The 22606-nt window shown below is 40.8% G+C and overlaps 1 protein-coding gene across 2 annotated transcripts in view; it reads right to left on the reverse strand.

Annotated features, from left to right (window-relative positions):
- The window catches only part of igf2bp2a (insulin-like growth factor 2 mRNA binding protein 2a), a 340760-nt gene that overhangs the window by 23544 nt on the left and 294610 nt on the right, over nucleotides 1-22606 (reverse strand). For both annotated transcript variants that reach the window (XM_028807547.2, XM_028807546.2), the window contains 2 exons: nucleotides 22050-22166; nucleotides 4655-4729 (listed from right to left, as the gene is read on the reverse strand). In XM_028807547.2, the coding sequence (XP_028663380.1) occupies nucleotides 4655-4729; nucleotides 22050-22166 (192 nt within the window). The remainder of the gene's footprint in view (nucleotides 1-4654; nucleotides 4730-22049; nucleotides 22167-22606) is intronic.

Here is a 22606-nt window from a genome sequence, read left to right on the forward strand (position 1 = left end):
ACTCAGTCTGAACTCCCTCATAATACAAATCCAAACGGTGGCCAACAGCATTATCCATAATAAGCAACACCTTGAAGTCCATGCCTAAGTCGTGGAGGTATTCCTTGGCTTGAGGTATGAAGCACTAGTGAAACCAGTTTGAAGCAAGGACTTTGGTAATCCAGACTTTAGGGTTATGCGTCCAGAAGACAGGCAGCAGGTTTTTATTTTTTGTTTTTAAGGGCCCTAGGGTTCGCTGATTTGTAGATGAGGCCAGGTTTCATCACGTAACCAGCAGCATTGCCACAAATAATAAGTGTCACTCTGTCCTTCTGTGCCTTAAACCCTGGAGCTTTGGCTTTGTCCTTCATGATGTAAGTTCTGGACAGCATCTTCTTCCAGAACAAGCCAGTCTCATCCATGTTAAAAACTTGTTCGTGCTTGTATCCCTTCTCCTCTATGATGTGCCTAAATGTCTCGGGGTACTTCTCCGTGGCTTCTTTGTTAGCAGACGTTGCCTCTCCATGTAGAGAGATGCTTTTAATATTAAATCGCTTCTGAAAACTATCAAACCATCCCTTACTGGCTTGAAAATCTCCAGGCTCCGGTGCTGTTGATGGTCCTGGTTGCGGTTCTTCGGTACCTTCTACATTGTCTCCTGTAGCGAACTGCTGGTACAATTTCCGTGCTTTCTCACGGATGATGTTTACTGTCCAAGGGTATGTTTGTCTTCCTGCAGTCGGTGATCCACAATACCAAGGCAGATTCCATCCTGACGATATTTTTATTCCTTACAGTTGTAACCTGTTTGGCACTATCACAGAAACTTACAGATACGGTACCCCGGATTGCTACCTCATTCTTCTTTATGTAGCGTACAGTGCTTTCATTAATGCCATAGTGGCGCGCTACTGCAGCATAACTTTTTAGTTCCCGGAGCAAATCCAGTAGTTCAACCTTCTCCTGGAGTGTTTTAAACTGCGTCTGGCGCTTAGGCTCAGAGCCAGAAGCCTTAAAAGGTGCAGCGCGTTTCGGTGACATCTTGTGTGTTTAAGAATAACAAAATGAAAACAATAACAAAATAGAGAACACGAGGACACTCAGCTGGAGACGAGTCACAGGACAACACTCAATCAGCAGCAAGGAGAAATGAATAACAGTCTCGGATTGGCTACTTTCACCATCCCAAACCGCGTTTCCCTCAGCGGTGGTAAACCCACTCAGCTGGAGACGCATCACAGGGCAGCAGTCAATCAGCAGCAAGGAGAAATGAATAACGCTCTCGGATTGGCTATTTTCACCATCCCAAACCGCGTCTCCCTCAGCAGTTGCTTCCTGTTCTCTCTACAGCACAGTATTGCCACGAAAAAAGCCATAAAAAATTGCTGAGGATATTTGCGCTTTCTGCTAACAATTAATAGTTAGGTTCTAAGGAAAAATCCGCGAATGACTGAGTGCGCGAACCCTGAACCGCAACTTTGCAGGGGTCTACTGTATATGATATTTGGAATTATTCATGTTATGACCTAAATAGGACATTTTGGAAAAAAATGTGGCACTGATGCAACATTATTCATATTATTCATATTCATTCGCATAAAATTTTGCGGTTGCAATCAGTGACCTCATGTTTTTTTTTTCTACCAACCTTACCAGTCTCCATGTTGCTGTATGGTGTTGTTTCTTTTGTACTCCAGGACATGCAGAGGAAATAATAGTACAGAGAGGTCAGTTCAGCGCTATATGCAATCATCAGATTCAAATGTTAACAGTTCACACACACGCAAGGACCGTCCTTCCTACATTTACAACATGTGTACTGTTGCAATGTACACACTTCTCTCTATGCTGTGGTTTCTATTACACACCTGAAAGAGAGAGACAATATATGTGACATTTTGAAGAAATCATTTTATGACCTGAATAGTACCAAACATCATCGCACTAATGCAATATTATTTGAAACGAACAGCATCAGATCGGGTGTGAATTTATGCTGGCGCTGTTACTTAGAGTCAGATCAGGAGGGGCATAGTGGGGTGGGGAGGGGTACAGCGTGATCGTGATTGAGAGAATAAAATTGAAAAAAGCTAACTTTTACAAGTACAATAAATTTATACCCAATGTCCCATATATTTGTCTCTCTTTTTTTCTCCGTGCTGCATTGACACCGTGCACCAGAAGGCGTGAGCTTATTCAGTGCAAGCAGGAACATGCAGGTGGCCATTTGCTGTGTGTTATAACATGTTTTATTCTCTCAATCATGATCTCGCTGTACCACCCTACCCTGCCCCTCCTGATCTGACTCTAAGTAACAGTGCCAGCATAAATTCACACCCGATCTGACGCTGTTCGTTTTCAAATAATATTGCATTAATGCGATGATGTTTTCTGATTGGTACTATTCAGGTCATAAAATGATTTCTTCAAAATGTCACATATATTGTCTCTTTCTTTCAGGTGTGTAATAGAAACCACAGCATAGAGAGAAGTGTGTGCACTGCAACAGGTACACTTCGTAAATGTGGGAAGGACGGTGCTTGCGTGTGTGTGAACTGTTGACATTTGAATTTGATGATGGCATATTGCGCTGAACTTACCGCTCTGTACTATTCTTTCCTCTGCATGTCCTGGAGTACAAAAGAAACTGCACCATACAGCAACGTGGAGACTGACAAGATTGGAAAAAAAAAACACATGGTCACTGATTACAAGCGCAAGATGTTATGCGAATGAATATGAATAATATGAATAATGTTGCATCCGTGCCACAGTGTTTTCCGAAATGTACTATACAGGTCATAAAATGAATAATTCTAAATATCATATATACCTATGTCTCTGTTTTTTTGGGTTTTTTTTGACATCATAGACCATAAGGTGCATACTACTTCAGCGTCAGCGGGAACACTCAATAAAACCGAATAAAAAAAAAAAAAATCAAGTGACGGTGAGATACGAAGAAGGCAGATTCACCAGCGTTTGTGTGTCAGCTTTTATCCATCCAGATCAGAGAATGTCCAGTTCCATTGCCTCAAAACAGCATTCACATCTACAATTATTCCCAGTTTCAAGTTAAAACTAACAGCTTCAGATCTCTCGGGCAGTAATATGTATCATGATTGTGACTGAGAGAATAAAAGTGAAAATAAAATGGTCATTTTCACAAGTACTATAAATGTACACCATCTGTTACAGACGCAAACCAAATGTATGTGTGTACTGTATAATATTAACAATAAGAGCAGCTCACTACTGAAAACAGCAAGTATAGGAGGCAGTTGGGATCGAACCGGGTACTCTTGATTACAAGTCAGCAAATCTTACCGCCACAGAAGCTGTTGTTTTATCCTTGAGCCTTTTGTGAAAGTGTTTATTTGATCTTTGGACTTCAGACTTCACACATTATATAGTTTATGCTAACATTTTGTCATTTACTACTAAAATATGAAAAACGTTTCTGTTTTAACAATGTGTTTACACAGATTATTGTAGAAACGGAACACACATGAAATGCATGTGTTCCAAATAACGATCTATTATTTCCAATGTAAAACTCCAGCACTTCACTCCCAGATAATCAATCAAGGCATGAGCTGGGAGAACTTTGTGCACATTCTGCAGCTGTGGGGGGATGGACTAGTAGGCTGCTTGCTGCTTGTCTTTATCGGCACATTTACAGGACAAAAGACGCTGACGGAGAGGTGCGATCGGATTTAAGGTGGGCCGGATCTACAAGTTTTTTCGTAGGCTCTGGTAATTATATTGTTAATTAATAAGCTTTAAAATTTTTCTATAAAATAAGTAAAAAAGCACTATGCATTTTTGTGAGGTTTTCCATTAACTGACATTTTTAGTGCAAGTTTCCAACCTACATGCAATATCAGATTATAAATGTCCGCAAGAATGGAAGTTACTGAAGGCCCTCTGTATAAACATACAGAATATAGTATGTACTGTACACACACACATATGTATACATATTATACAGGAGTGGGCAAAAGTAGGTTTACAAGAACTTACAAGATTGTACCTAAGTGTACTGTGCCATTGTGACATTCTTTTGAGTTAAGAAAGTTAATAAAGCTATTGTAATAATGATAACCTGCATGTCTTTTTCCATACAAACAACTGTAAACCTACTTTTGCCTACCCCATATATACATACACACACAGACATATACATGTATGTTTTATTACTATCCTAGGTGAATTTTAAAATTCTGACCAGAAATGAAAGGACAACATGACAGATTTATGTTGTCTTCATGGCAGTTTGAAAAAATGTTTAGTTAAATCCAAGGTCATTTTGATAAGACAGCTTATTCATTTTTAATTAACAGCTCACTGGTAAGGAAGCCATTTATCCGTTATCAAAACCCATTTAACTCAGGTCAGGGGATACAGGAGACGAAGTCCACTGCAGTAGTATTAGGCACTATGCAGGAACCAACCCATGACAGTCTGCCAGCTAAATGCAACAAGTGACCCCATTAACTAGATTAGCGTCTTGTCTAAACTCTTCTACAATGCAATTGCCTCAAGCATCTCAAAATGTATATACATTTTCATAGAGTAGTAAACACCTGTTCTATAATTTAGACAAGGCTGATATTTAGTAAGTAGAAACAATACTTTGAAGCACTTGTGACAAGAACTAAGTTATGCCACTCACCTTAAACTGGGCCTCTGGGGTTCCAGTGATAATAACCATTCTCTCAGCAACATCTGGTCCTTCAGCTGGAGCGATCTGTAAGATATAAAGGATTAAATGGATGAACAAGGTGCTTGTGTACCAACTGAGTGTACTTAAAACTAAAAGCCAAAAAGGGACTAAACCCTGCCTAAAGCCGAGTACTACGATTCCACATTCAAGGTAGGACACTATGACAAGCCTGTCATAAACTTCTTCTGCCTTTAAGGTTTTCATAACATCAATAAATTTGCCATAAAAGATTACTTTTACACCATGTGCTTCTCACATTTATTTAGTTATTTGAATGTAAATACTTGAATATACTTGTCTATGCTGAATTTCTTTTGGCTTCATTAGAAGATTTCTTACAACAAAGTAGTATTTTTTTATAAATGTTAAACTAGATAGATAGATAGATAGATAGATAGATAGATAGATAGATAGATAGATAGATAGATAGATAGATAGATAGATAGATAGATAGATAGATAGATAGATACTTTATTAATCCCAATGGGAAATTCACATTATCCAGCAGCAGTATACTGATAAAATAAATAATATTAAATTAAAGATTGATAATAATAATAATGCAGGTGAAAAACAGATAATAACTTTGTATAATGTTAAATGTTAACGTTTACCCCCCGGGTGGAATTGAAGAGTCGCATAGTTTGGGGGAGGAACGATCTCCTCAATCTGTCAGTGGAGCAGGACAGTGACAGCAGTCTGTCGCTGAAGCTGCTCCTCTGTCTGGAGATGATACTATTTAGTGGATGCAGTGGATTCTCCATAATTGATAGGAGCCTGCTGAGCGCCCTTCGCTCTGCCACAGATGTTAAACTGTCCAGCTCCATGCCAACAATAGAGCCTGCCTTCCTCACCACTTTGTCCAGGCGTAAGGCGTCTTTCTTTTTAATGCTGCCTCCCCAGCACACCACTGCGTAGAAGAGGGCGATCGCCACAACTGTCTGATAGAACATCTGCAGCATCTTGATGTTGAAGGACGCCAGCCTTCTAAGGAAGTATAACCGGCTCTGTCCTTTCTTGCACAGAGCATCAGTATTGGCAGTCCAGTCTAATTTATCATCCAGCTGCACTCCCAGATATTTATAGGTTTGCACCATCTGCACACAGTCAACTTTGATGATCACAGGGTCCATGAGGGGTCTGGGCCTCCTAAAATCCACCACCAGCTCCTTGGTTTTGCTGGTGTTCAGTTGTAGGTGGTTTGAGTCACACCATTTAACAAAGTCATTGATTAGGTCCTTATACTCCTCCTCCAGCCCATTCCTGATGCAGCCCACGATAGCAGTGTCATCAGCAAACTTTTGCACGTGGCAGGACTCCGAGTTGTATTGGAAGTCCGATGTATATAGGCTGAACAGGACCGGAGAAAGTACAGTCCCTTGTGGCGCTCCTGTGTTGCTGACCACAATGTCAGATGTGCAGTTCCCAAGACGCACATACTGAGGTCTGTCTTTAAGATAGTCCACGATCCATGCCACTAGGTATGAATCTACTCCCATCTCTGTCAGCTTGTCCCTAAGGAGCAGAGGTTGGATTGTGTTGAAGGCGCTAGAGAAGTCTAGAAACATAATTCTTACAGCACCACTGCCTCTGTCTAAGTGGGAGAGGGATCGGTGTAGCATATAGATGATGGCATCCTCCGCTCCCACCTTCTCCTGATATGCAAACTGCAGAGGGTCAAGGGCATGTTGAACCTGTGGCCTAAGGTGGTTAAGCAGCAGCCTCTCCATGGTCTTCATCACATGTGATGTCAGAGCAACAGGCCGAAAGTCATTCAGCTCACTAGGACGTGATACCTTTGGGACTGGGGTGATGCAAGATGTTTTCCAAAGCCTCGGGACTCTCCCCTGTTCCAGGCTCAGGTTGAAGATGCGCTGTAGAGGACCCCCCAGCTCCGATGCACAGACCTTCAGCAGTCGTAGTGATACTCCATCTGGACCCGCTGCTTTGCTGGCACGAAGTCTCCTCAGTTTTCTGCTCACCTGCGCTGTTGTAATTATGGGTGGGGATGTCTCTCCTATGCTGGTATCAGCAAAAGGATGTGTGGAGGGTGCAGTACTCCGAGGTGAGAGTGAGAGTGGGTTAGGGTGGTCAAACCTGTTAAAGAAGATGTTCATTTGGTTTGCTCTCTTCACGTCTCTCTCGATGGTGGTACCCCGCTTCGAGCTGCAGCCAGTGATGATCTTCATCCCATCCCACACTTCCTTCATGCTGTTATTCTGCAACTTCTGCTCCAACTTTCTCCTGTACTGCTCCTTCGCCACCCTGAATTGGACTCGGAGTTCGTTCTGCACGCGCTTGAGCTCATGCTGATCACCGACTTTAAAGGCCCTTTTCTTCTGGTTCAAAAGGCCCTTGATGTCACTTGCAATCCATGGCTTGTTGTTAGCATAGCAGCGTACAGTTCTTACTGGAACTACAGTACAATTTCCATACAGAAGTTGATGTAGTCAGTAGTGTAGTCAACAACTTCCTCAATATTCTCACAATGTGATCCCTGCAGGATATCCCAGTCTGTAGTTCCAAAACATTCTCAGAGTATTCTCAGCCTCCGGGGTCCACTTCCTGAATGATCGTGTGGTTGCAGGTAGGACCCTCACTTTTGGTTTGTAGTGAGGCTGAAGCAGAACCAGGTTATGATCTGCTTTCCCAAGCGCAGGCAGCGGGGTGGCGCTGTATGCGTCTTTAACGTTTGCATACAGTAAATCAATAGTCTTATTTCCCCGGGTGTTACAGTCCACATACTGGGAGAAGGCAGATAATGTTTTGTCCAGCGTCACATGGTTAAAGTCTCCAGCGATTAGCACAAGCACCTCAGGGTGCTGCGTTTATAACTTAGCAACAGCAGAATGGATGATGTCACTCGCTGTCTCCACGTCCGCCCGAGGAGGAATGTATACAATAACAACAATGACGTGTCCAAACTCTCTGGGCAAGTAATAGGGACGCAAACCTACGGCCAACAGTTTGATGTCCCTGCAGCAAGTGGAGATTTTGACGTTAACATGTCCAGAGTTACACCACTGTGTATTAACATAGAGAGCGAGTCCTCCTCCTTTGTGCTTCCCGCAGGTACTTGCGTCTCTGTCCGCTCTAACTGTGCTAAACCCGGGTAGCTCCACGTTAGCATATGGGATGGTGTTAGTTAACCACGTTTCGCAAAAACACAACAAACTGCATTCTCTGTAGGTTCTGACATTTTTCACCAGCGCAGCCAGTTCGTCAATCTTATTTGAGATTGAGTTCACAGTCCCCAGAATCACAGAAGGCACCGAAGGCTTAAAACTCCACTTTCTCGCAAGCCGCTTCATTTTCAGCTTCGTGCCCGCTCTGCTGCCATGATACCGCCTCCTTACCTCGTCGGGTAAATAGGGAACCACACCGGCACTGGCATTTGTTCTCAGCGCTCGAAGTTGAGTACTTGAATAGGCTAGTCTCGACGTGTAAAAATCCATGCCCACATTGTAAAAGTAAGTGTGTCCAGTGAACAAATCCACATAAAATAAAATGATAGGATTGATCAATAAATAAAAATAGAAAAATAAAAGTAGAAAAGTACACATACACATACAGTCAAACACGGAGCTGCTGAAAAGGCTGCCACTCTCGGCGGCGCCGGATGTACTCTTTGAGGCAGGTAAAGCTACAAAACTACAGCTGTTACCTTTTAAAATTTTAAAACTAGCAGTTATCCCTGTGCACTTCAGCAGTTGCTGTTGGGTGTATACTTGCAAACCAAAGCTTGGCTTTTCAAAAACAGCTTTAAAAATATGTTTGTTCTTTTAGAATAAAATGACACAAAAAACTAAAGCGAAGATTTATATATAACATTAGAACAGAAAATTGAAAACATTAAAAAGTCTTCTCTTATATCCTACATTATTACTCTTACCAGATTCTTTCTTAAAGAATTATCTGCCCAATATTTTAGTGAAAACAGATCTGATTGCACTTTTAAAGTGTGGATGCAAATGAGGAAAACACAGGTTTCAATAGTAGGCTCAATCACTATTGACTAAGATTTGAGTTCAGTGTGCCCTCACACCTTATGGCTTTGGTTATTTGCTTAGTTTCCATTCAAGCCTGCAGTAAGAGAGGAGAGGTTAGCATGTTCCAACTTTACAGATAGCTTTAATGACTTGCACACCCTGGGGTGATTACATTCTAAGTGGGCAAGCACTCAAGAACACATACCACTGCTGCTATTCATCACACAATGTTAACATTCTATCACCACCCAGTCTTCGCCCATCATTTCTCTGGTTTACTTAGACGCAGTCTCAAAGGGGCAGACATAGTTCTTGAGATTAGAAAACACACCTGGTGACAACTGCCTAAAATTTTTTAGCAGATAGCGGTGAAATTTGCAACTGTAAAATGTCCCATTTACTTTAAAATAAACTGGGTTCCAATGTTCCTTTTCTCCTCATGTACTATAATAGACATGTAATACATTGTTCACTTTTACCACCAGTTCAGTGATAACTGTGAATGGCAGAGTACAATTTGATCAAGCAGGCAGGTTTTGAATGACATTGTCAAGAGCATCAATGCTCTTTATTGATTAAATCACTGCCCCTACTTTGATCTCCACCATCATGAGGCACTCAGTTGGTTTAGAAACTTCACAGTCATGTATTCTTTAATCATTCCCATGCACAACTTTGTCTCCAGACATATACACATCTGGCCCTGCAAGGCTAATCATAGCATCCGGTTGTGGGTGGGGTTGGTACAGTAACCGGGGGGCTGTCCTGCTCAGCCATGACATAAAATTCTGTTGCTCTGACTAGTTAAAACATTAGATGGGATTTTCTATCATTCTGCCATTAGAAGTGTAACAAAACATGATCTGAATCCATTGCTTGATTGGCTCCTCTGCAACAGCAGCAGCACCCTTTTGTGGAAGTGGTACGTGAAAGAGACCCCTGAGCCACCTGACTGATCTGGGTATGAACAGATGGGGAGATGACTGTGAAGGCACAGGTTTAAAAAGAAGCTGGTTTGATAGAAAAGATGCCTCTTTATAGGTTGGTGCATCACAGCTACTGCAATGCACTGCTTGTTCACTGTTTTTGGATTAGAAAACTATCTCACTAAGGATTACAGTTATTTTCAGGGTTGTTTGTTGGAATTGTTTGGTCTTTGGAATCATGTTCACACGGAGTGTGCTCCTTCTGTGTTGGAGATAGGTACAAATTGAACCAGGCTAGGTGGTATCCTGGCTCTCTCGTATAAAATAAATAAATTACTGTAAAATTAGTGAGAATCTAAGTGCTCCAGGGCTACTATTTTACAGTCATAACTGTATATTCAGTTCACAGTATATATCTGACAAATACAGTACATATGCTCTAACACCATTGTACAGTCTGTAAACTATTCTTTGTAATCACAATAATATAACTAGTTTACAACCTATCATATAAAAAGGATGAAAAAGATGGCAAAAAACAATTACAAGTTGTTAAATCTTTTTTGTAAAACTTTGCATACAATGTCATTTCCCATTTCTTCTTTTAAGTTTGAATAATAAATACAAATAAAGTTAACAAGTGAAAATATTCACTGAGAAGAACTGGAAGATGTTCAAATGTATGTTCTTGGGCCTCATTTATTTTGGCAAAAAGAAAACAGAATCCCAACAGCAATTTGGAGATCAAAAGAATTTTAATTTCCTATTTGTATCTACAATACAAATAAATCGTGTTCTTCCCTCTATTTTGAAATTTAAGTTATTGTCTAGCAATTCTAGGCTGTAAAAAGGAGAGAATGCTGTCAAAAGAAGTAATATTGTCTGTTCTGTTAGAGGTTTTCAAAAGAATTGGAAAAAGAAAGCAGATGTTGTCTGTTGTCAGACACATAGACCCTTTACTCGCTACTCGACTAACCAATCTCTCTCTCTCATTCTTCCTAGGGCACGAAGCGGAAGCAGAAGCAGACAATGGCCGACAGTGAGATGAATCGCGTTGCAGTTGTAGTAGAGGAACTCCAGGCGCTCGACGAACAGATTCAGAAACTCCTGTCCAGACGAAGATACCTTAGAGATCTGAAGGCTCGGCTGCTGGATAAACCGTCCTCACCATCTGTAATCGGCGTAACATCAACCCCACGTTGTGCCGCTCAAGTGAACTTCACCCCCGCGCCTCGTATGAGCGACATCGATGATGACCTCGGCGTATTTCAGCTATGCAGGCGGGGGTTCAAAGCCAGAACACCTCCATCGGCACAGGCAAGCATCTTAACTCAGAACCGGTTCGACCCTCTCCGCGTCCCCAGTTCGCCTTCAGCCCCTGGTGATGTAATAGTGGTAGGTGATTCTATTGTTAGAAACCTCAATATCGCATGCCCTAATAGAAAATCATTTGTTTCTTGTTTTCCTGGTGCTCGTGTCCAAGATGTGATGAGACGTGCACCGGCAATGTACGAGAAGCACAAGAACAGGGCTAATAAGGCACCGACAATCGGAAATCCTCAAGGCTGACTTCACAGCATTAATTAAAGACACGAAGGAGAGGACCCCATCGGCAAAGATCTTCATTTCAGGTCCACTTCCTCTCATCAGACGATCAAACGAGTACTACAGTCGTCTGCTACGATTAAATAACTGGCTGCAGGGCTTCTACAAGAATCAAGACATCGGGTTCATCAACAACTGGGACCTCTTTTGGGAAAGACCGCGTTTTTTCAAGCGAGATGGCCTGCATCCGAACAGTTTTGGCACCCAGGTCCTCTCTGAAAACATATCTAAGGTAATTTGTTTATCTTGACTATCTATCTCTGCTCTTAACCCCTTCCGAAATGCTACTGCTGTGCTAGGAAATGATAATTGTTTAACAAAATCTTCCATAAAAGTGCACAACATAAATACTGTAATAACCAATCTCAATGCACATAGAAAATCTAGGCAATATGGCATAAACACCAATAATTTAATTAAAATTACTACTTTAGATGAACAATGTATTAAAACTATAAAAACAGATTATAGATTAAACAAAAAATACACAAAGAGCGGCGCTAATAAAAATAACTTGGTTCCTGTTCCAAATATCAATAACGCACATAGTATTCATCTCTGCCCCTCCGAAACATTAAATATGGCTCTATTAAATGTTAGAGCTTTAACTAACAAGGCATTTTTTATCAACGATCTTATTAGTGATAAAAAAATAGATTTTATTGCACTAAGTGAAACGTGGCTTAACTCAGATGGCGCAGCTGTTTTAATTGAATCTGCGTCTCCAGATTACAGTTTTACTCGTGCAGATCGCCAAGGAAAAAGAGGCGGCGGCTTGGCAAACATTTACTCAAACCGGTTAAAATGTAAAGATGTCAGTTTTGGTAAATTCAAGTCCTTTGAGTATCTCGCCGTTGTTATCCATGGAGATTCTCACGTTCTAGTATTATCCGTGTATAGACCTCCAAAATTCAACGCATCTTTTTTTGAGAAATTCTCTGACTTAATGTCAATTTTAATTACGAACTATGACACACTCTTAATAGTCGGCGACTTTAATTTTCATATAGATAATCAGTGTGACCAAAAACTAAAAGAATTTATGAACCTCCTGGACTCTTTCAATTTGAGACAGCTCGTTAATCAGCCTACACATAAAGCAGGTCATACGTTAGACTTAGTGATTACTAAAGGACTAAAAGTTGATATAAAACAGGTCATTGATACGGGTCTATCAGACCATTTTCTTCTACTTTTAAATATAGAAATAATGATAGAAAACACTCATGAGAAGTATATTGTTAAAAAACATTTCTTTGACTCATCAGCAGCTTTAAAACTTACAAACATTCTAACCAATCAGTCCGTTTATAGTGCCAACTATAATAGCGAGGAGAATGTAAATAGTAAGGTGGAAAGATTTAATACTAAGGTGGGAGCTGCTGTTGACATAGTTGCACCTGAAAAGACAGTTAAAACAATTTTCTAGCATTGTTATACCATGGAAGACCCAAAGAGTGTCTGATTTAAAGAGAACATGCCATAGAGCTGAGCGTAAATGGAGGAAGACTAAATTAACTATCCACTATGAAATATTAAAGGTTAAAATAACAGAATACAATAACACAGTCCGTCTTGAGAGGTGCTGCTATTTCTCTAAGATTATAAATAACAATGCTAGTAATCCCAGAGTCTTATTCTCAATGATTGATCGTCTACTCAAAGGAATGCCTCCTAAGTACTTCCAGTAAAACCTGTGAGGCTATTGCTGTATTTTTCAATCAAAAAATTAATGATATTAGAAATAACATAGTATATCTCCCCAACACTAAGGATCCTCCTAAACCCCAGTATTCCGTTATAAACAAATTAAACTTTTTCACTAGGATAGATTTACATAAAATAATTTCTCAAATGAAACCCTCCACTTGCGTCCTTGACCCAATACCAACAAATTTTTTCAAAGAAGTATCGGGCGTGCTAATTGATAATGTTCTTGACATAGTAAATTCGTCATTTGATACGGGGTCTTCCCAGACTGTCTTAAGACTGCTGTAGTTAAACCCCTACTTAAGAAAAATAATCTTGACCCCTCTGCTCTTGAAAATTTTAGACCCATCTCTAACCTGCCTTTCTTAAGTAAAATTCTAGCGAAGGCAGTCATTATGCAGTTAAATGACCACCTCAATAAACATGCTATTCTTGATAAATTTCAGTCAGGTTTTAGAACAAATCACAGCACAGAAACTGCACTCGTTAAAGTAGTAAATAACTTGCGGGTAAATGCAGACAGAGGCCATTTATCTGTTCTCATCCTCTTAGATCTGAGTGCCGCATTTGACACCATTGATCATAATATTCTTAGAAATCGCCTTAGTCAATGGGTGGGCCTCTCTGGCAGCGTCTTAAATTGGTTTGAATCCTACCTGGCAGGGAGAAAATTCATTGTTAGTTGTGGTAATTACAACTCAAAGACACATGATATCCTATATGGTGTTCTACAAGGCTCTATCCTGGGTCCGCTGCTCTTCTCAATCTACATGCTTCCATTAGGTCAGATTATCTCAGGGCACAACGTGAGCTACCACAGCTATGCTGATGACACACAGCTTTATTTATCAATTGCACCTGATGACCCCGATTCTCTTGATTCACTAACACAATGTCTAACTTGTATCTCAGAATGGATGAATAGTAACTTTCTCAAGTTAAATAAAGAGAAAACTGAAATCTTAGGTGATTGGCAATAATGGATACAATGAGGCTATTAGAAATAAACTGGATGCATTAGGATTAAAAGTCAAATCGGAGGTAAAAAGCTTAGGGGTAACCGTTGATTGTAATCTGAATTTTAAATCGCATATTAATCAGATCACTAGGACAGCATTTTTTCACTTAAGAAACATAGCAAAACATAGAACTCTTATATCATTGAAAGAGTTCACGCGTTTGTTTTCAGCCAACTAGATTACTGTAATGCACTCTTCTCAGGACTACCCAAAAAAGACATAAATTGTTTGCAACTAGTGCAGAATGCAGCTGCTAGAATCCTAACCAGGAAAAGAAAATCCGAGCACATCTCTCCAGTTTTGATGTCACTACACTGGTTACCTGTGTCATTCAGGATTGACTTAAAACTGTTCTAAATGATGTAATACATAGTTCCCTAATGGGTAAGAACTGTTTGGATGGTTTCCTAAGTGTTACTCAAGGTACACATCAACATCTCAAATTCACTTGTTTTCCCCATTGAATCGCATTGGGCGAAACTGAAGTTGAGTGTTACTCAATGATCCGTAACTTCTATGTGTGGAAACCACTTGTATCACATGTGAAATGATGGATTCTAACAGAATTCTACTGTGTAGATCAGATTCTACTAGATTAACCAGCCATAACACTTCTTATCATTCTGCTTATGGTTTATAAAGCCTTAAATAATCTCGCCCCATCTTATATATCGGAATGTCTGACGTCTTATATTCCAAATCGTAACCTCAGATCCTCAACAGAGTGTCTCCTTAGAATTCCAAGAGCAAAACTTAAAAGAAGTGGTGAGGCGGCCTTCTGCTGTTATGCACCTAAAATCTAGAATAGCCTGCCAGTAGGAATTCGCCAGGCTAATACAGTGGAGCACTTTAAAAAACTGCTGAAAACACATTACTTTAACATGGCCTTCTCATAACTTTACTGTAATTTAAATCCTGATACTCTGTATATCCAATTCATTATAATAACTATTCATGGTGGCTCTAAAATCTGTACTAACCCCTACTCTCTCTTCTGTTTCCTTTTCCAGTGTCCTTTTGGTGGACCACCACCATCTACTCAAAGCACCATGATGTTCCAACAATGATGGATGGATTAAAAGCCAGAAGTCTGTATGACCATCAGCATCAAGTGACTCCGTGAAAACCCTAACTACAAAGAGGACTATTTCATTTAGAATATTCAGGGTATTGGAGCAAGTTAGCATAAATTTTAAATATATATTGTGGCAGGTGGCCGGGAGTGGTCATCAGCCGCCTGCCTATTTAAGGGGCCGCCTCCCTTCAATCAAGGCTGGAGTTGGGTGAGGAGGTGGACGAGGTCGGAGAGGAGGCGGCGAGGAGAGGCCTGGAGTGTGAGAAGAGAGTGAGAAAAGAGAAAGAGAGGTGGCTAAGTGAAGCTTGGACTTTTGGAGACTGTGGGGGTTTGTGTGTGGCGGTGCACTTAAGACTTTGTATATAATATTAGTGTAAATAAACGTGTGGTGATGGCTGGAAATCTGTCTGCCTGTCTGTGTCCGGGCCGCACTATTTCACAATATATAATACTAGACATTAAGCCCGTTACAATAACGGGCGCTAGAACAGTAGTGCATAAACATTAGTAGGAACAGTCTATATTAAATGGCAAGAGACTTTGACCTCATTCTTTTTGTTGGTCGTATTTTTATTTCTTTCAGCCTTTCTTTTGTTGATGTTTACTTGCTGAGCTGACCGTTCTTCGTGGGCTGCCGCCGTATATTGTGTGTCTTTAATTTTCTGTGACAGTAATACTGTCTTGTACGTCCACTGGCTTGTACGTCCGTAATATACCTTTAATTTTCTCTGGCGGTAATACAGGCGTGCGCGTCGGTAATATGCCTTTAATCTCCTCTGACAGTAATACTGGCTTGTATGTGGCTGTAATATGCGTCACTGTATTGTGTACCTTTAATTTCCTCTCGCAATAATACTGGTTTGTATTTCCGTAAAACGTCTCTAACTTTTTCTGACAGTAATATCGCGCATCGCACCGTGCCCCGCGCATGCGCACTTCACCAGAAGCCCCGCGCATGCGCACTTCACCAGAAGACACACACACGGACACCTGGACGCACAAAGGGATTTTATTAAAGAGGATATATATATATAGTGAGACATGCCCGAACACCACCAGACTGACACTACATCTTTATCCAAAAGCACACGTTTATTTATAGTCCTTTCACAACACAATCACGTACAACACACTGTGCTCCCAGCACTAATCAACTTATACACGGGCCTCTCTTTAAATGTCCGTGGGCCGTCTTTCCTCTCTCCACGGGAGCCTCGTCCTGCTCCCACTCCCGACTCTAGCTCCCTGATTGTAGGGAGGCGGCCCCTTTTATTCTCACCCGGATGTGCTCCAGGTGCCTGATGACATTCTTCAGGCAGCACTTCCTGGTGTGGCGGAAGTGCTGCCCTTGTACCCGGAAACACTCCGGGCGTCCCTGGAAGGCTGTTCGTCCATCTTCCCAGGTGTGGCGGAAGTGAATGCTTCCCGGGCTCTCTGAGGCTCGGGGCGGCCCTTGGCGGTGGCCACGGGCCCCAATGGGCTTGAGCCTCCCTGCTCTTCTCCCTATGCAGGGCGGTTGCCCCCTCATGGCCCGGAGGACGAATATGCCACCTCCGGGTCCTTCCAGGCGTCCCACCTGGGTCTATCCCCCAGCCGCTTGTGACAATATATATTCTTCTAATATTTACTTACATGTGGTTGTGATGGTATGCATGCATAATTTCAAATAATTTCAGCGATTACAGCACACATCTAAAGTTTACATACTCTGCTGCACTTATACTAATGTATTTTCTATTTTCGTCTCCATTTTCAAAGACAGCTAGTTATTCCTCAGATCCATAATGTTACCTCCACATAGGAACACTAACTACTCATAGATAAACCCGTTCCCTTCCCCTAGAAGTACCCCAGCTCCAAAGTCTCTGCATGAAGGTATCAAGTTTGATCAGTCTTGAGTACCCAGACAGAATCTCCGTAATATATAAAAACATTTTACAGTTCCTCCTTTTCAAAGATCCAAGAGTACAAAGGCAAAAGGATCTCTCACTCAACATCTCAGAAAAGGAGTGGAAGGTAGAAATGCACAGAATTCACTCGAGCTCCATAAGTGCAACGCATACAATTATTCAACTTAAAATTATAAATTAAGCAAATCTGTCTTGTTTAAAATTGTCCAAAATGTTTTCAGGGCAAGATCCAACCTGCAAACGTTGCAATCAAGTTCCAGCCTCATTAGGCCATATGTTTTGGGCCTGCACCACATTAACGTTATTCTGGACCAAAATCTTGAAATGCTTTTCAGACAGCCTTGGTGCCACAATCCCTCCTAATCCATTAACAGCTGTGTTTGGTGTACTTCCAGATGGGCTTAAAGTGGAGAAGGACAAACAAACTATAATTGCCTTCACTTCATTATTAGCATGTAGACTTATCTTGCTCAACTGGAAGAATCCTGACTCTCCTCTTTTAAGTCAGTGGGTAATTGATGTTATATACTATCTGAAATTGGAAAAATTCTAATTCTCACTTAGAGGATCTATACAAAACTTTTTCAAAACCTGGCAGGATCTAATCAATAACATTTTAGAATAAGCATTTAAATTGAGGAAGCAGATTGTCTCCCCTCTTTCTTATTCTATTTATTTTTATTAATTTATCTATTTACTTATTTTTACTAGTTTAAAGTTTTACTCTGCTGATCTTGCTCTCTTTCTCATGGGTGGGGGTTGATTTGTTATTGTTAAACTTGACTTGCTTGTATGGAATGTTATTTGATTTTAATAAAATGAATAGAATGAATGAACTAATTTTGCAGTTGTATAGTTGAAAACAAGATAAGAGTGTTCATGAACATCATTATTCCTTTCAGTTTGCAGCGCCCCTGAACTAACCAAAAAAGTGAATGATTAGACTGGAAAAAGACAATTTTGCTTCCTGAACACATCTGGGTGCAACTTATGGATTTTGGCCTGCTGATCACAAAGATCATCTTCAAATTTTTCTTTCGCGTACTGTTTTACTGTAGTTGCCTAATATTGTGATTTCTGTTCATATTCTAAGTATACATACACAATACAACAACTACAACTGGACCCTTAGTGTGGACCTAAAAGTAGTGGCACTGCTACTAAGAAGGCAGAGTGAACATACTAATTACTGTTGTTTCATGTGAAAATGGAAAACCTTGCTATGGGTCTCATTACATTAAAAAGAATTAGCAGCTCCATAAGAATTCAGTTCTAGGGTAAAACATAAAGCAGTTGCTATCCCAACAAAGGGATTTTTTGCCTCCACTTCTTATATAATTTGGACTTAATTTGCCAGTAAGTATAACTAAATGACTTAAACAAATACAACTGAAAACAGTGTCAAGGCTATAGAAAAGTGACACAGTCATGGTGACTGTTGCCAACCAGGATCCCAACCTGTTTTGTCATGTGGTGGGTACAGCACCATGCTATACCAGTCCATGCTCCCCGACCTGACCTGTCAGTGTTGTGTATTGAAATGTAAGGCGATTTTATAAAAATAGCAGAAACCTGAGATTGTCTCTTTGCTCTACATTACTTCAATATAAGAATTAAATTGTGAGGATTTCTCACCATGCTGCCAACAAAATGCAGCTAATATACAAGACTTTTATCAGATCACAACAACCTAGTCCATAAATAAAAGGCATTACCTACAGTACTTTGAGATTGCTTCTTCATTGCTAAGCAGAAAAGACATTGTATTGGCCTGCAGTGATGCAAGTTTTCAACTTTATAAAGATTTCAACAAAATGAACCATCCAACTATCCATTTTACAAGCCCACTTATCCAAAGCTGGGTTGCAAGGAAGCTGGAGTCTATCCCTGCAAGGACCTGGCGAAAGGCAGGAGCAATCTTTGGAAAGGGTGCCAGGCTACTGTATTGAGAATACACTCACACATACAAATACACACACATATCAGAGGCCAGTTTAGCATTGCCATTCCACCTAACCTAACTGTGAACGGAAACCACAGTCAGTCCAACAGATTTATCCTGCATCTAAGAACAAACGTGGAGTAGGAAGGAAAAGGTACTTCAGAGGAGAACTTGGAAGCATCTCTTTACACAAATGAAAACTGTTATCTGGAGCAATATACCTGCTTCAGATAACCTGCATTAATTTTATGCCTTCCCATTTGTAAACTTCCTAATGGTCTGTTTTGCTTAAAAATAAAGAAATACTAGGGGACTTTGACCCCTGCTCACCCACCTCCTCCCATCCCCACAAACTCATCCCACTTTGCATCTCTGCTGCTTGCATTTTCAAGAGGGGGTTTGAACGCACGCTGAGGAGATGCAGTCTGTTCAGCTGCATATTCTGCATGTCGCGCTGCGTGTCAATCATGTAAAAGCCTGTACAGCAGCTGTCCTTTTGTCTCACTGCCTTGTCTCGCGTGACGATAAAGTGTCTCTCGCGGGACGTCAAATTGTCTTCCAAGAAGATCACGTATCGTCTCCTTCCAAGTCTTCCAAGATTTTTTTTTATAATAGAGAGCTATTTGGCTAAAAGATCGACAGCACACTTTTTTAGCACTAACATATAACCCCAGACATCCTTTTATGTAACCTATATATTCACAGCCCCACATGGACAAATAAAGTGCAAATTATTTTCAGGTTTTTTGGATATTATCAAGCATTGAACAAAAAAATCTTCCAAGGAAAAGGAAAAACATACTGCCACCATATACAGTGCATCCGGAAAGTATTCACAGCGCATCACTTTTTCCACATTTTGTTATGTTACAGCCTTATTCCAAAATGGATTAAATTCATTTTTTTCCTCAGAATTCTACATACAACATCCCATAATGACAACGTGAAAAAAAGTTTACTTGAGATTTTTGCAAATTTATTAAAAATAAAAAAAATTGAGAAAGCACATGTACATAAGTATTCACAGCCTTTGCCATGATGCTCAAAATTGAGCTCAGGTACATCCTGTTTCCCCTGATCATCCTTGAGATGTTTCTGCAGCTTAATTGGAGTCCACCTGTGGTAAATTCAATTGATTGGACATGATTTGGAAAGGCACACACCTGTCTATATAAGGTCCCACAGTTGACAGTTCATGTCAGAGCACAAACCAAGCATGAAGTCAAAGGAATTGCCTGTAGACCTCTGAGACAGGATTGTCTCGAGGCACAAATCTGGGGAAGGTTACAGAAAAAAATCTGCTGCTTTGAAGGTCCCAATGAGCATAGTGACCTCCATCATCCGTAAGTGGAAGAAGTTCGAAACCACCAGAACTCTTCCTAGAGCTGGCTGGCCATCTAAACTGAGTGATCGGGGGAGAAGGGCCTTAGTCAGGGAGGTGACCAAGAACCCAATGGTCACTCTGTCAGAGCTCCAGAGGTCCTCTGTGGAGAGAGGAGAACCTTCCAGAAGGACAACCATCTCTGCAGCAATCCACCAATCAGGCCTGTATGGTAGAGTGGCCAGACGGAAGCCACTCCTTAGTAAAAGGCACATGGCAGCCCGCCCTGGAGTTTGCCAAAAGGCACCTGAAGGACTCTCAGACCATGAGAAAGAAAATTCTCTGGTCTGATGAGACAAAGATTGAACTTTTTGGTGTGAATGCCAGGCGTCACATTTGGAGGAAAACAGGCACCGCTCATCACCAGGCCAATACCATCCCTACAGTGTAGCATGGTGGTGGCAGCATCATGCTGTAGGGATGTTTTTCAGCGGCAGGGACTGGGAGACTAGTCAGGATAAAGGGAAAGATGACTGCAGCAATGTACAGAGACATCCTGGATGAAAACCTGCTCCAGAGCGCTCTTGACCCCAGACTTGGGCGACAGCTCATCTTTCAGCAGGACAACGACCCTAAGTACACAGCCAAGATATCAAAGGAGTGGCTTCAGGACAACTCTGTGAATGTCCTTGAGTGGCCCAGCCAGAGCCCAGACTTGAATCCGATTGAACATCTCTGGAGAGATCTTAAAATGGCTGTGCACTGACGCTTCCCATCCAACCTGATAGAGTTTGAGAGGTGCTGCAAAGAGGAATGGGGGAAACTGGCCAAGGATAGGTGTGCCAAGCTTGTGGCACCATATTCAAAAAGACTTGAGGCTGTAATTGCTGCCAAAGGGGCATCGACAAAGTATTGAGCAAAGGCTGCAAATACTTATGTACATGTGATTTCTCAGTTTTTTTATTTTTAAAAAATTTGCAAAAACCTCAAGTAAACTTTTTTCACGTTGTCATTATGGGGTGTTGTGTGTAGAATTCTGAGGAAAAAAATGTTTTTAATCCATTTTGGAATAAGGCTGTAACACAGGGGTGTGCAAAGTCATTCCTGGAGGGCCGCAGTGGCAGCAGGTTTTTGTTCCAACCCAATTGCTTAATAAGAAGCACTAATTGCTCTAGAAACACTTCTGCTTCATTTTAGTTATCTCCCTCGTTAAGATTTTGAACCCTTATTGCTTATTTAAGTCTTAAACAGCTGCATTCTTGGTTTGTAATTGCTCCTTATTAGCAATAAGATGCAAATGACAAAAGAAACCAGCAGTTCTCCATTTTGCTTGTTACCCTTTACGCCTGTGTGTATTTATCAGGCACTATTTGGTTTAATTAAATACATGGAAGGAAAGAGAAGAGAAAAAAGTGAAGGATTGAGAATTACCCATCCGTTTTACACTTCAAAATATTTGGATGATATCTTTAGAATGGGAAAAAAAATCTAGGATTTGAGAATGACTTGACATAGCAGAGTTAAAGCACTAACAAGCCATGAAATGTAATTATTGGCAAGGATTGTTTTCTAATTAAACAACTGGGTTGGAACAAAAACCCGCGGCCACTGCGGCCCTCCAGGAATGACTTTGCACACCCCTGCTTAACATAACAAAATGTGGAAAAAGTGAGGCGCTATGAATACTTTCCGGATGCACTGTACTAAAAAGAAATGCATTCATTTATTTTGGTTTAAATGAAATATTTAATGCTAAATTAACTCCTTATATACAACAGTTACAGCATCAATTTAAAAATTTTCTCAACCTATGACCTTCATCTGAGGCAATGCAGAAAGATTCTCACCTTAATAGAAGCACCAGCAAACCTCGCCAGTTGCTTGATGTGTTGACCTTTCTTCCCAATAAGTGCCCCAACAGCCTGAGTGGGAATGAACAGGTATACAACTTCCTGTTCAGGGGCCTGTTGAGAAATAGGAGGACAGGGTTGGTCAGCTCAGTGAGGATGATCACAAGTGAGTATCTGACAAAGAAGAGGCACATATGAAGCAATTCAACTGGAAAGGTAACTCAGCCAGTGCGCGAGCATGAAAAAAGCAGATATGTGCTGAAATAAAAAAAAAAAAAACTTTATAAAGTATTGAAAAAGTTAGTATTCCTCTTAAGCAAGTATATTGCGACTAAAACCTCTATCATATTTAACAGAAAAAATATACTAACAGAACAGCACGTGAACAAGAGTGTTACAAAAGCCGTCATTGCATTACACAAGCTGTAGTCAAGAGGAGATGTCAACCTTGATGATTGTCAGTGCTAATCTTGTTGCCTGATAATATGACTAGAAATCAAAGAGGATGACAAATGACACAATTCTGTGATGACATTCCAGCACAATTTCAAATT

This window comes from Erpetoichthys calabaricus, chromosome 8 (genome assembly GCF_900747795.2).
Source record: "Erpetoichthys calabaricus chromosome 8, fErpCal1.3, whole genome shotgun sequence".
In the NCBI taxonomy this organism is placed as follows: domain Eukaryota; kingdom Metazoa; phylum Chordata; class Cladistia; order Polypteriformes; family Polypteridae; genus Erpetoichthys; species Erpetoichthys calabaricus.